Raw genomic sequence first — 15,912 nt, 5'->3', positions numbered from 1 at the left:
GATGATAGATAGATGATAGATAGATAGAGATGGATAGATAGATAGATGATAGATAGATAGATAGATAGATAGATAGATAGATAGATAAAAGAATCTTACATTTTTAGAAGATTAATCCCTGTACTCTTGTTACTTTGACATTTTCTGACTAGTAGAAAAATGCAGAAATTATAGCTCTCTGCACTGTTTGTTTGTCATCCCTATTTGTTTTGCTTCACAACAGAGCAGATTTTAATTTTCAGATGTTAATTGATGGATGGTGACTAAAGTGTGTTCCAGAATGAAATTATTTGGAAGTGTGTGCCAAATAAAAATTATTCAGTAAAGGTTTATGTTCTATAAATTTTGCCACTATAAATTTTACTTATTAGTTACAATATTAAAATAATAAGAAATAACAGTATTTGCTTGTGGTATTTCCTGTGCAGGTTTCTGTTCATGTTAGAAACACTGACTTCTTTGTTTCCCTGATTAAATATTACTTAAGGGCAGACACAGATTTTTAGTTTACGGTAGATCAAGTATTCAGCATCTTAAAGCAAATTAATAAACTTCTGAGCCCAATTATTGGCATAGTTTTAATCTGTCATTATATGAATAGGTCCAAAATAATTTTGAATTCTTTCTCCTTTTTCCCTCCTTCCCCAACCCATGAATATTTATGTGTATGTTACACAGTCTTAACAACAGGGATACATTCTGAGAAATACGATGTTAGACAGTTTTGCTGTGCAGATACCAAGAATGTACTTACACAAATCTAAAGGGTATGCCCTGCTACACACCTTGGCTCTATTACAGTCTTACGGGATGACCATTGTATCATTGACCAAACTATGTGGCACATGAATACACACACATCTGCACTTATGTACATGAATATGCAATCTGTCGCTTATCTCTTTACCCGTAACAAAGAGATGCTTGGATCTATACTAATTTTTAATGGGTATATACCTTTGTTAAAATTTCCAATTTACATTTAAATTCCTTATTTTTTTGGTCTCCCACATTTACTTTCTATTTTCTTTACTCTCTCAGCTCAGGCATCTTAAAATTACTCCTCCTTCCGTCTCTTTAATAGCCCTGCCCTAATTCTGTCTTCAAATAAAAATTTACCTTGCTTGTAAAAGATAAGTTTCAGGCTAGGATTGTATCTCATTTGGTCGAGTATTTGCCTGGCATGGGTGAGGCCCTGAATTTGATCCCCAGCACTGCATAAACAAGACCTAAGGGCATCCTCCTATAATCCCAGCACTCACAAGGTGGAGGCAGGAATATCAGGAGTTCAAGATCATTCTTGGCTACATATTGAGTTAGAAGCTAACTTAGGCTACATGAGACTCTATCTCAAAAAATAAAAGATTAATGTTGTTATGTAGTTTAGCAATAATGATTCTTCATTTAGTCAACAAGTATTTGAATATCTTTTAAATAAATCAGGGGATGTTATGCAGAGGAATTCATTCTAAATAGGGTTAAAAGACAGCCCTCTGATTTGAGATGTGTTATACAGTCATATATTCATTAACAAAGGGGATACAAACTAACAATTATAGTATGGTAGTTACCATTAAATATGTTTCTGTGGCTACATGGAAATGGAACTGCTGTGACCCATGAAGACAAGACAGTGCAGGAAATTCTACAGTGAAGGTGGCATTTATCCTAGGTCTACTAATGCATTATCAGTTAAGCAAAGGTGTTCCAAAGAGCAATCAATACCAGTAGAAGCAAGGGGGTATATCAAAGTGTGACATTTTAAGGGAACAGGAAACACTTTGCTATGACTGAAAGGGAAAGTTTATATAGGGTTCGATGGAAGAAATTAGACTAGTTTAGTACTCACGTAAAGAAAAACTCCAGAAAGTTGTTCTGGATGTTTCTTAAATACTGTGAGCAGCCATTAAATGATTGATTATTAAATAGTATAATATTTGTGTCTTAACACCTCTGTGAGACTACTGTGGGGAGGGAAAGTTTAAGGCATTGAGTAAAAGTGAGCAGAAAGGCTATGCAGGAGGCTTGTCACAGTTACTTAACCTACTTAAGTTAGTGATATTAGACAGACAGGCAGAATGACCTTATGAAATATTTACTGGATAGAATTGGTAAAACTTGACTGAAGTTAGAATAAAGATGTAGAAATGCAGAGAGAAGTAGAAGGTGACTTTTACTTCACTTGATTTACCAAAATTGGAAGAAATTTTGCTATTCAGGTTTGAAATATCTATTACAGATGCCTACTTGTGGACATTTTCATTTTGTAGTTGTACTCATTATTAGACTAGAGGTCAGGGTTGAGAACTGGTTTTTTGTTTGATTTGTTAAATGATTGGTCCGTTGGTTAATTTTTTGAGACAAGGTCTCACTCTGTAGTCGAGGCTGACCTCATGACAGTCCTTCTTCCCCAGTTTCCTAAGTGCAAGGATTACAGGTGTGAACCAACACACCCGAATCTGAGTTGTTATTCTTTGTTAACAGTGGAGGCCATAGACTTGATTGAGACAACTCGTAAGACATCCAAATTGAGAACAGTGGTGGTCTAACAGCAGAACACATTTTAAAAGAATTTAGGCTATGAAAGAATCTGATAAAGACCTGAAGAGAGAGCCAAGGAGAAGTAGTGTCACAGAAATCAAAAGTTGAATGATGGAATGAGTTGTGAAATATTGAATACTGCTGAGAGATTGACCAGAATCACTTTAAAAGGCAGCCAGTTTATTAAGACATTGTTGGCCCTAGCGAAAGCCATTTCACTACAGTGGTTTAGGCAAGTAAGATTACATTGAATTGAGGAGTAAGCGATGGGCATAGAGTACTCTGTCAGCCTGGTGAAGAGGAAGGAGAGCTTGTGTGGCAGCTGTATTTTTAATGCTGAAGAGAAATGTCTAGTATAGCACTTTACATACATGGAGATTGGCCAGGGGTGAGATCCCAGCCACGTCTGTAATATCCACACTCAGGAGCCTCAGGCAGAAGTTCCAGACCACCTTAAACTACAATGCAAGTTCCAGGTCAACCTGCGTTCATTTTTTTCTCATACAAAGGATCAGGTTTCATTGTGACACTTTTCAAGCAAATTTTGTTTTTGTTAATCCTCCTCTCGCCACTACTTCCCTCCCCTCTCCCTCCCTTCTCCCTCCCTCAGTAGCCTTCTTTCCATTTACATATCCTGTGTATTCTTTTGCCCAACCTCATTCCTCTTCCTTGTTCTTCTCTCTGGTTTGTTTCCAGTTTCATACCCTAAACCCATTCTCAAACCCACATATATGCATACATACAAATACTAAAAGTTAGGAAATACTTAAGAGAGAACATGTCTTTTTTGTCTTTCTGAGCCTGGTTCAAACTCATTTAATAAGGTACTTTGCAGATTTAACCATTTTCCTAAACTTTTATAACTTCATTTTTCTTTACTGCTAAATAAAATCCCATTATGTATGATGCCTCATTTTCATTAGCCATTCATCTGTCAATGGACATCTAAGCTGGTTCTAGCTCCTCGCTGTTGTGAACAGTGTAGCAGTAAACGTGAATGTCCAAGTATCTCTGTAGTAGGTAATAGAATCCTTTGGGTTATACCCAGGAGTGGTATAGCTGGATTATATGGTAGTTGTATTTTAATTTTTTGAGAAGCCTTCATACCGATTTCCATAAAGAACAACACTAGTTTATACTCCCACCAGCAGTAATTAAGGGCTCCTCTTTCCCCACATCCTCAACAGCATTTGTTGTTTGTTTTCTTGATCTTAACCATTCTGACTGGGCTGAGATAGAATGTCCTAATTTGCATTTTCCTGATGGCTAAGGATGTTGAATGTTTTTTAAAATATTTATTGACCATCATGTTTCTTTAGAGAACTGTCTGTTCATTTCATTGGCCTGTTTGTTGATTGACAGTCTGAGGGTTTGGGGGTTTGTTTCTTTGTTTGTTTGGTTGGTTGGTTAATTTTTGTAGTTTTACTCTATCAACCCCCTGCCTGAGATGTACTTGGTAAAGATTTTTTCCCATTCTGTAGTGTCTGTTCACTCTGCAGATGGTTTCCTTTGCGGTACAGAAACCTTTTCCTTTCATTTCATGCAGGCCTATTTGTTAATTCTTGGCAGCCTGGTCTATTTTAAAAAAAAAAAAATGATATAGTAATGATTGGTGAAAAAATACTCTTAAATTATTTTTTCGTTAGTGTTTATTAATTGTACCAATAGGTTTCTTTATAACATTTACACATATGTAATGTTCTTTGATCATATTACCTCTTCTCTTTTCTTACCCCTCTTCCACCCTCCCCCTTCTGTTCCCTAGTAGTCCTGCTTGGACTTTCTTATCCTTTTTTAAAAATAAATATTCTAGTAAATACTGGAAAAAATGTTCAACATCTTTAGCCATCAGGGGAAATGTTCTTATTATTGTAGGAAAAGTTGCGTTGGGGATCAAAAATGATTTGAAACAATTGATTCTGGATAGAAAAATGCTGATCTTTTCCTTAGAGTCAAAAAAAGAAGACTATCAGAATTATATTTCAGATTATAATAAATGGGTTAATCTATGTTTTAGTTATATATTTACTTCCCTTTCCAAATTATATACAGTTAAAAATTTTAAGAATCAAAAATTTTAATTCAGAGACTGTTCTTTAAATATAGAAATAATTTTATATTTAGCCAATTTTAGTAAATTCCATTTGTTCATGTATAGTTTTTCAATTATGATTTATTCTTTATCATTGAAATTGGTTATTAGCTGAAAGTTCATTTTGTATTAAGTGTGATCTTAGAGAATCATAACCATTAACAGCCCTTGTTTGTCTTGACAGTCAAAAGCAGCGTATGTACTCTTCTACCAGAGACAAGACACTTTCAGTGGAACTGGCTTTTTCCCTCTTGACCGAGAAACTAAAGGTGCTTCAGCTGCCACAGGCACACCCCTAGAAAGTGACGAAGATAGCAATGATAATGACAATGACATAGAAAACGAAAACTGTATGCATACTAATTAATGGAAATCCTAGAAGCCATAAGAGAGACTTTCCTGCTGGTGGTATCTATGGAGATGAAGTTATCCACCACATTAAAACAGAAGTCTGAGATGAGGAGTTTCAGATAACCGAATGTAAATCCTTTATCAGATTTTAACTTGTGCAGTACTTGAAGTGAAACACAATGAAAACTTTAACAGAAATTGTCTCTTAATACATTTACAGTCTTGTATTTACAAGCTAAATATATATAGGAAATCACAAATAAATCCCTTTTAAGTTTGCTGCTGTTTTGATGAATTATGTTTCTTTAATCTTTTGGATGTGAGTTAATTGATGACAGATGTTAAATTTGTGGATGTTGGTTATTAATTTTGCTCTAATAATACTGCAAGAAAACTATGGCTGAACTTAGTTCTTGGATAATCTAGTTCATGTGCTAACGTTAGGCTGCCATCTATACCACTGTATTTAGCTGCAGTGTCAGTGTGGCATAAATACTGCAGTAGTGTCCTTGGAAAACCCAATTTTCAAATCTGTTCTGGTAATCAAGATGGGCCTATTTTTAAAAAAAATCTATCATAACATGAGAAACAATCTTGAAAAAGTAATTTCCTTTCATTGTATCATTAAAATGCAGACTATTACATTCATCTTACTGTGAACTGTAGAAACAGTTTCTAGATTTCACACTCCATCAAAAACCATTTTTCAGCTACATGTAAGTATTTTTTACTGCTTATTGGAATCTGTTCTTTAGAATTTCAAATTTGTCTTTAAAATGCATATCTTTAATCAGGTATTGGTCCAGGGTTTAATTTTTTGCTGTCATTCTCTACCCCATTTTTTGGTAATTTGGCAACTTTTAGTTCTCCCACTTGTAATATAAGGACAGACTTAATAGTACTCTGTATCCATAGTAATAATTGCATCAAGCTTAGGTGAGACATTTGTTTTGTTTTGTTTTGTTTTCATATACTAGCCTTTAAATCATTGGTAAATTGGCTATAAAGGTAGGTCTGTTAACTTTCTTTGTGTGTTCCTGATGGAATTCACCATAGCCTTACAGCTTTTCTCAGAAGGTAATTTGTTAAGAGAAATGGCATTTGCATGTTCCAGAGTCAGCCTGTACAGTATATGAAGCATACAAACCTTGAATTTCATTTTAGTTTATCACATTTCAAGGATCCAAGATGCCAAATATATGTGTGATCATTTGAAACATTTTCATTTGCTGCTTTCTTTCCCTGTGATCTAGTTGAAAGAATGTATTGTGGATTGGCATACAATACTGCCTTTAATAGAAAACGAAATGCTGGGGCACATTTCACATACGACTACCTGAGAAATTGCTTTGTGTCCCACTGTTACTAAAGCAAAAAGTATAATGTTCTTCACTTGAACTAATCAAATACAATAGATTATAAATTGTGTATTGTAAATAAAAGTTCACTCTGTGAGTGCACATTTTGGTAAATTATTTATTTATGTTAGCATTTTAAAGTTTAAAAAAAATGCATTTCACCAGGATAAATAAGGTATGTTGATCATGGCTTTGCTTTATAGCTTGATATTAAAGCTGGTTTTTTCATCCTGGTATTTTAAAAGCTGCTTTGGGTTTTTCTTTTTTCCTTTTTCTCTTTTTTAAGTCCCTTTTTTTTCTCTCTCTCTTTCTCCCTCCCTCCCTCCTTCCCCCCCACTCTTTTTTAATGTAAACTAACCTCCTGCATGACAGAGGTTAAAATTTTGTCTGCACTTGGGTTCACTTGAGTTTACATTTGAAATGTGCATGTTTATTTATACAGATTTCAATAAAGCTATTCAAGGCCTTATTTAGTCTTTATTTCTTACTCTGAATCTGTTTATGAAAATGCCCTATCTTATGCATAATGACTTTATGCTAGACTTCTATGCTATACTAGAAAGAGCGAAGTGAATCCTATTAAGGATGTTTTAAAGCTCGGAAATTTTTTATTTATATATTTATTAAACAAATGCCAATCCTCTACCATATGGAGATACATTAGTAAACAAATATCTCTACCCTCATAAAGCATACATTCTTTCTGTCATTTACCAACTAATAGATTTTATTTCCTTTTTTAAAAAAGCATTTAAAGAAAAGACCATGTTAACTTTTTCTAGATTTATAGTCTCCACTCTAATTCTCCATAGAAACTAGTTCCTTTTTTGTTTTGTTTACTTGCTAATATATTTGTTTGCTCATTTTTTTAGGTTGGTGTCAGGCTGACCTCCGGCTTACTGTGGCTAGCCTCAAACTCTTGATCCTCTTGCCTAGGCCTCTCAAGTTCTGAGATTATGAGTGAGCCCCACCATACCCAGGCAAAAGCCACTTTCTTTTTAATGCCTTCCATCAACTTCTTTCCCACTAAACAAAACATTTAAATTCAGGAATCATGTTAATGCAATTAAATCTGTCAAATATCATCTTCATCTGCAAAAAGTAAACTTTGTGGTATAAAAAGATAATACATACTCTGATTAAAAGTAGATATTCAGCCAGGTGTGGTGATACACGCCTTTAGTCCCAGCACTCGGGAGGCAGAGGCAGGTGAATCTCTGTAAGTTCAAGGCCAGCCTGGTCTACATAGTGAGTTCCAGGACAGCTAGGGCTACAGGGAGACCCTGTCTCAAAAAGACCCAAAAAAAAAAAAAGTAGATATTCAAGTCCCCCCCAACCCCCTCCGGTGTGAGGTGGCACACACCTTTAATCCCAGTACTTGGGAGGCAAAGGCAGGCAGATCTCTCTGAGATCAAGGCCAGCTTGGTCTACATAGCAAGTTCCAGACCAGCTGGGGCTACAGGGAGACCTTGTCTCTAAACAACAACAACAACAAAAATATCCATATGGTAATACAGGGTAGTAGGAATATATCTAGATTGGAATTATAACTTTGCATGTTAGTAATCATGTGGCTTTGAACTTAATCTTTCCTAAACTGTTTCTTCACCTATAAAATTATGATGATAATAACTGATGTTTGTTGAGGACTTACTCTAGACCAAGCAAAAGTGTTTGTGTACTTTGTCTCATTTAATCCCACAAAAGCTATGTGGTATGAAGAATCACAATCCTCACTTTTCATAGGTTGAGAAAAAGGCATAGAGCATTTAATAATATCCCCAAATTCACACAATAACTATGTGGTAGAGCTGGTATTCTATTCCCAGATACATAGTACCTCTCGTGTTACAGTGTCTGCCTCTCAGGAATGTTAGAACCCAAATGAGATCATCCTATCGCTCATCAGAGTTCTGTGAACAGTATGGATGTATGTTCATTACTTACTTTTTTTGAAAGTGATTTTAAGTAGCTTTACTTCTTTTTTAAAAAAAATATTTTATTTGATGTGTATGTGTATTGCCTGCATGTGTGTAAGTGCACCTGTGTCATGCAAGTAGCTTTACTTCTAAAAAATCTTCATCTCCTTGAATAAGAAAAGTATCACCTTTCCCTTTAAAAATTAACTTCATCAACTTGTGTGTGTGTGTGTGTGTGTGTGTGTGTGTGTCACTATTTTAATTAAACACTAAATACTATGTGGTATATAGTTTAAATTATTTCCCTAAATACAACCCTGAAAATTATTTCCCTAAATGCAACCCTGAATTTTAGGGATATTTTTTTCTTCACCTGTAATCTTTTATTTTTTTTTATTTTACACATATAAGTATTTTGGCTGCATGTAAGTGTACTGCATGGGTGCAATGCCTGCAGAGGTCAGAAGAGAGTGTAAGATTCCCTGGGACTATCACGTGGGTGCTGGGAACCAAACCTGAGTCCTCCACAAGAGCAGCCAGTGCTCCTAATGGCTGAGCCATCTCTCCAGCCCCTTAACCTGTTCATTTTTATTGCCAGTCTTACTTATGTTATTGGGATGGGAGATGGACACTTGGGCACATGCCATGACACTCTTGTGGAGATTAGAGAACTTGCAGGCGTTTTCTCCTTCCACCGTCTGGATCCCAAGAAGCTAACCCAGGTTATCAGACTTCACAGCAGGCAAAACGTGTGTATTCTAACATTTTTCTCAGTAATAAATTCTTCCTCTGTTCATCTTAGGTATGCTAATTTTCAAAAAAAATTAGACTCATATATTAAAGTGTTTCGCTTGTACCTAAATGCGTGTGTGCGCGCACACACACACACAGACTTATATCTGTTATCCTATAATTAGTGGGAGCATTAAATTTATTTTCCTGTTTGTATTATAAGGAACCTGAAAAATTATAAAAATTTTTTTTAGAATTGCTCTCATTTTGAGAAAAAGTTTGTACAGGAGAAATATTCTTTCTAATTTGAGAAAGAAATCCTATAAGATGCCCTTAAATTTTAATTGCTGCTGTTGCGTTTAGAAAACTGAAAGTTGTATTCACTTTTAATCATGTACGAACTGAAGTAACTAAATTCAAACAGTAACTGTTTTTGATATTCAGGTAATATATTATCTGCAGTGATGCAAGATATAGAGTATTGCATCCCAGTCTGTGAGGATCAAGTTCATGGATGTGAGGATACAGAGTACTGTCTCACTTAGAAACTAAGAAGCTACTAAAGTTTCTTATGAGCATAATTTCATAATTTATACATTTATGGTCTTTTCTCTACCTTCGGCAGTATGGATTGTGTGGCTTTTCCCCCTAGTTCATTAAAGACTAAAGTTATCGGAGTTATAGGACATTATCCAAAAAACAGCAGTTATAGTTGTTTTTGTGTTTGGATACTGTTTTAAGTGTGTTAGTCTTCTATAATAAAATACCATAAACTGGGTGACTTAAATAATTCAGACCTCTTTTTTTTCCATTCTGGATGCTGGAAATCCAAGACCAAGTTTCCTGACTTGTTGGTTTCAGGATAAGGGCGCTCTTCCTGGCCTATAGAAATAAGGCTGCCTGCATTCTGCTTTCTCACATGGCCAAGAGAGTAGGGAAGAGACTGTTGGTGTCCCTTTATAAAAGGCACAGATTCTGTCATAAAGGCCTTTTCAAAACCTTGTGTAAATGTAATCATTTCCCAAAGACCCCAGCGCCAAATACTATCAAATTGGAATTGGGGCTTTGGTATGAATTTAAGGACGGCCATTTAGTCTACAGAAGATACACTTGGTAACAGTAATGGGTATTGTAGCTTAGCCATTACTAAATAGCAGCATACCAGTGGCAGCCTGTATTAGCCTCCTTTTTGGAGAGGTCTACTCGCTATGATTGTATGTCCTAGCCTCCTAGCCACCAGTTGCTAATTACTTCAGTGTACTCTTTGTTCCACCTTTTGATCTTGAAATTTTCTTTTAACCCTCAAACTAAGACTCTCCAAGGAAGCGAAACCAATAGGATGTACATCTAGAGATTAGTAAGAAAATAGTTCATGTGGTTTGGAAACTCAGAAGTTGCAAGACCCACTATCAGCAGACTAGACCAAGAATGGTAATCACATAGTTCCAAAAACCTGACAACCAGGCAAACCAGGGATGCTGATCATAGTCTAAAGCCAGTATTTCAGTTTGAATCTAAAGGCAGGGAAAGACCAGGATCCCAGCTTAGAGCAACCAAGCAGAAGGAATTCCTCTTACTAGGATGAGAGCCCTTTTGTTCTATTCTGTTCTGGCCTTCAGTTGATCAGGTGGAGCCCGTCAACATTAGAGAAGATATTACTCACTAGACATATGTCAGTATTCATCTCATCCAAGAACATGCTCACAAACAGCCAAGATAACTTTTATCCTGTAATTTTATGTTGACATAAATTAATCATTAAACCCCTTCATGTGTAAGAGTAGCTTAGAACATAGGGTTAAACCACCAGAGTGCTGGGTCTACCATTTTTCTGCACTTCTTACCTCAATGACTCACTTTCCTAATTTATGAACTAGGACAGGTCTAGAATGTCCACTGTACTTGAGTACAGTGCTTCTGGGCCAGGCCACAGACATGTGACTCTCTCTAAGTCAGTCTGCTTTCTGAATTCTTAAACATAACCTCTCCCTTCTTTATTTCTCTAACCAAGATCTGGGCTGCCCCAGCGTTTTAGGTTTCTTTTTCTGTAAAGTTTCCTTCTCCCAGCTATGCCATGTGCCATGTATCAGCTCTCCATGCCAGCTCTCCGGGCATGGCTTTATGGCTTTTTCCCTTCTCCCCTCATTCTTCTGAGGGCAGCTTCTGAGATTTACAGCTTGCCTGCCCTGAAGATTGTTCCTTAAGTTAAAGTGAAACATCCAGAGGAAGTAGGTCACTGAGGGTAATTCCTGGACAGTTGAGGCTACAGGAAGACCCTGTCTTTAAAAAAAAAAAAAATCTTGCTAGCAAAATCACTGGCAGAATCACAAAAGTAGCTGAAGGCACTGGAGTGTTCAGATGTGACCATATGGAAGTCAGTGCTGTTCACAGGCCTTGTGAAGAGGGTGCCAGTTTGTGATGAGTCTCATAGCTTCACAGTAGCTAAGAGCTGAGGAAGGAAATTTAAAATGATGGTGCCATCATAGGTAGCCACAAAATCTACTTTTCTAACTCCTTTCAGGTTCTTTGCTGGCTCCTAAACTGTACAGAGTAGGAACCCCAGGGAAAATAACAGCTGTTGTGCTTCAAGGGGCTTCAGGAGCTGTATGCACAAAGGAGGCAGAGTTTAGTTTGAGTCCTGCCAAAACGGGCAACTTGGGCTTTCCTTGCAGCTTTAAAATGACTTTGCTCAGGGAAGAGAGACCATAAACTCAGTCTATGCCTGTGTGGTGGTTTGAATGGAAAATGTCCCCCATTCAAATACTTTGTCCCCAGTTGGTGGTGCTGTTTTGGGAGGTTTAAGGGGTGTGGTCTTGCTGGAGGAAACACATCCCTGAGGGTGGGATTTGCCCCGCTTCCAGCCTGTCTCTGCTTCCTGCAACTGCTGGAAGATATGAGAGCTGAACTGCCTCCTGCCACGCCTCCCTGCGGTGATGGACTCTTACCCCTCTGGAATCATGGCCCAATAAAATGTCCCTTCTCTAAGTTGCCTTAGTCATAGTGTTTTATCACAGTAACAGAAACAAACGGAACCTCAAAGAAGACCTATCGGGCAGAACGAAGCAACAGGAGAGAGTGTCTGAGAGGCAAAGCATATTTAAATATGGCAGAAGTTTTTCTATAAATTTGATTTTTAAAATTTCAACTGAGAGAAAGCCAACAGGCCCTGAGCAAGGTAAAAACACATGTAGACACATAATGAACTAAAACTGCACAACAAAGAGGAAAGCTTGAAAGCAAGCACAGGCGAAGGATCCATGGATCAGCTGACATTTCCCTGGAAATGACTGTCACAAGAAGATGGCACAGCATCTCTGAGGTAGGGCATTAAGGACAACAAAATTCTATAGACAGAGAAATAGCTTCAAAATTGGAAGCAAATTGTTTTCACACAAACATCAGAATTTGTCCATCAGAAACCTGGAAAACTAAGGGAAATTCTGGAAGAATTTTCATTTGGAAGTTCAGACCCTTAGGAAATTGAAAAGTCTAGGATTCATGAATATGTGGGTAAGGTTAAGCCAATTTTTTTTCTTTTGAACTTTTTTTTTACATTTTGTATTAGGTCTGTGCATACCACCATCTGCATGTTGAGGTCAAGATAACTTCTGAGAGTTCAGTCTCTCCTACAGTATAAATCCCAGGGTTGAACTCAAGTCATCAGACTTAGTGGCAAGCACCTTTATCCACTGAGCCATCTCATTGGTCCTAAAAGTAATTTTTATTTACTTATATGTGTATGAGTGTTTCGCTTGCTTGTATATGAGGCCAGAAGAGGATGTCAGATCCCCTGGAACTGGAGGTACAGTTGTTAACTGCCATGTGGATGCTGGGAACTGAACCCAGATCCTCTGCAAGAGTAGCCACTGCTCTTAACTGCTGAGCCATCTCTCCAGCCATCCTAAAAATAATATTTATTAAAAGTACCATTTATAAAAGAATCAAAATCCTAGCAAAGCTGTTTGTATAAATTGACAAGCATAAAATTTATGCAGAAAATCAAGGAAATATCCTGAACAAATTTGAAAAAGAACAAAGCCTGAGGGCTATCTGATGTCTCAAAACACTGTAAATTTACAGTAGCCAAGAGAGTATTACAGTTGTGAAAAGAGATATTAATGGAACAGATTAGGATCCAGAAGTGGACCACACATACATGATTGACTTTTTTATAGATCGAAAGGCCATTCAATGGAGACTAGTTCGTTTTTTTCAACACAGGGTGACAGAATAAGTAAATGTTCATATGCAAAATCGTGAGTCCTGGGCCAACTTTGTTTTGGATATAGTTTGAGCCAGAGTCAAGGTCATTTCAGAGGTGTAATTGATATACAAAGAACTGCACATAGTTAATGTGTCAGCCGCAGTGCATTTGGACGTTTGTGAACATCTACGGCACCATCACTAAAGCCGAGGTAATGTATGCACCCAACACCTTCCAAGGTTTGTGTCCTGCTGGGTTTGGTTTGTTTGGGTAGTAAGAGCACTTTCTCACTTCATTTTAAAGTAAGCAGTACTGTATTAACTGTAGTATACAGCAGATTTCTAAAACTTTTGCACCAAGAATAACTAAAATTTCTGTCAATTTAATAACTCCTGTTTCATCACCTAGGCTCTGATGACCACGACGTCATCTGCCTCCACAAGTTTGACATTAAGTGCAATCCTGCACTATACTATTTGACTTATATTCTTATTTAGCATATTGTCCTCAAGAATTATTAATGTTGCCACAAATGGTAGGATTTCCTTCTTTTTAAAACTGAATACTATTCCTTTTATGTGTATACCACATTTTCATTACTGTGAACATAAGAGTACAGGTGCTTCTTTGATCCTGATTTCAAATCATTTGAATATTAAACTCAGAAGTAAGGTTGCCAGCCCCCCCCCTCCTTAATGCCAGTCATATTAAGATATGAAATGGCATGTCATTATAATTTGGATACACACCTAAAAAAAATCTAGGGAAGCTCTCTACCACTGAGACACACTGCCAGACACCCCATCCCAAATCTAGAATAGATTCAAAGTTGTAGGATACAAAGCCAACTTGTGTCACTTCTGTACATGAAATTGGAACCACAACCACCCTAAGGAAAATTAAGAAAATAATCCCACTTATTATACCATCAAAAGGAAACATATTTAGGAATAAATTTCACCAAGGAGGTAAAAGGCTTGTACATTGTAAACATAAGATGCTGATGAAAGAAAGTAAAAGAGATACAGATAAAAAGAAAGGCGTCCTGTATTCAGCCATTTGAGGCAATATTACTAAGTGGCCCATACTGCCCAAAGCAATCAGTAGATCCAGAGTTAGTCTCATCAAAATCTCTATGACCTCTACAGAAATGATTCAGAAATTCATGTGTAGCCTCTACCCCCCCCACACACACACACAAACACATGGCCAAAATCTTGAAAACAAACTAAGCTGAGGAGGTACCTAAGTGAGTAAAAAAAGACCTGCCAGGCAGATGTGAGCACCTGGGTTTATAGCCCCAGAACCCACATAAAAACCAAACAAGGTGTGGCAGCTCACCTCTAATTCCATCATGTGGGAGTTAAGAATTGGGGAATTCCCCAGAGCAAGCTGGCTAGCCAGACTACCTAAAACAGTGGGTTTGGGGTTCAGCAACAGACCCTCCCACACAGACATGTGAGAACACGCATAAGCACACCACACAGAAGTACACCCAAAAGATGACTGGAAGCATCATACTTCTGGTGTCAAAATATACTGCAAACATACAGTAGTTAGAACAGTATGCTCCTGGAATAAAGACAAACAAGAGGAATGGAATAGAATGTCCAGAAAATAAGTCCATATATTTACCACTAACGCGGAAAAGGTGCCAAGAACATACAGTGGGGATAAGGATAGTTTTTCCAAATAGTGTTGGACCTTTATCTTAACACTAACACACACACACACATACAAAAGCAACTTAGAATGAGCTAAAGACTTACATTAGGCTTGAGCTATAAAATGTCGGTGGGAGAGCACTTTTTCCTTATATTTTATTTTTATTATATGGGTATAAGCATTTTGCCTGTAGTTAAGTATACACTGTATGCAATGCCCATGGAAGCCAGAAGAGGGTGCCAGATCCCCTGGACTGGAGTTACAGAGTTGTTAGCATGTCAGGAACTGAACCCTGGTCCTCTCTAAAATTATCCCTGAGCCATTTCTGCAGCCCCTAGAGAAAACTTGTTGACATTGCTCTTGGCAAAAATTTATTGGCTATGACACTAAAAGCACAGGAAACAAAAGCATATGAGATTGGGGCTATACCAAACTAAAAAGCTTCTGCTTAGCAAAATAACAGAATGAGAAGGCAACCTATGGAAGTGGAAAAATATCTGTAAGCCATTTGTCAGATAAGGGGTTAATTTCCAAAACATTTAAGGAACTCCTATGACAATAAGGGGAAAAAACAATGAGTTAACGGATGTGTGTGGCTGAAGAGACATTTCTCAGAGAAGTTATGGTAAACAACAGAAAAGTTTGTTCAATGACCCACTTCATTAGATGCAGAAAAGGCCTTTGAAAGAATTCAACATCCATTCATGATAAAAGACATAGAGAATCGAGGGGTACAGGGGACATAGCTCAATATAATGTAGGCAACATACAGTAAGCCCACAGCCAACATCTTACTAAATGGAGATGCCCACTCTCCATTCCTGTTCAATACAGTGAGGTCTTAGCTAGAGCAAGATAGAGAAGGAAAGGAGAACAAGGGCATATAGATTGGCAAGGAAGAGGTTAAAGCGTCCTGATACGCATGTGATGCGGTTTTATGCATAGAAGACCCTAAAGTCTCCACCAAAAAACTAGGGCTGATAAACACATTCAAACAAGTAGCAGGACACAAAATTAACAGAAAAATCAACAGCCTTCCTGTACACCAGC

General features: G+C 37.2%; 1 protein-coding gene across 4 annotated transcripts in view; it reads left to right on the top strand.

Moving 5' to 3' along the window:
* Usp15 (ubiquitin specific peptidase 15) overlaps positions 1-5,275 on the top strand; it is a 117,771-nt gene extending 112,496 nt beyond the window's left edge. For 3 of the 4 annotated variants that reach the window (XM_008846147.2, XM_008846145.2, XM_029569879.1), the window contains one exon: positions 4,818-5,263. In XM_008846147.2, the coding sequence (XP_008844369.1) occupies positions 4,818-4,888 (71 nt within the window). In that variant the 3' untranslated portion in view covers positions 4,889-5,263. Of the gene's footprint in view, positions 1-4,817 lie in introns of all 4 variants that reach the window. The other variant, XM_008846146.3, reaches the window with a different exon arrangement.
* The last annotated feature ends 10,637 nt before the right edge of the window (positions 5,276-15,912 follow it).

The sequence above is a fragment of the Nannospalax galili genome, unplaced genomic scaffold, assembly GCF_000622305.1.
Source record: "Nannospalax galili isolate Female #2095 unplaced genomic scaffold, S.galili_v1.0 scaffold202, whole genome shotgun sequence".
Lineage (NCBI taxonomy): Eukaryota > Metazoa > Chordata > Mammalia > Rodentia > Spalacidae > Nannospalax > Nannospalax galili.
The sequence above is the reverse complement of the archived record's forward strand: the minus strand, read 5'-3'. Positions and strand labels throughout refer to the sequence as shown.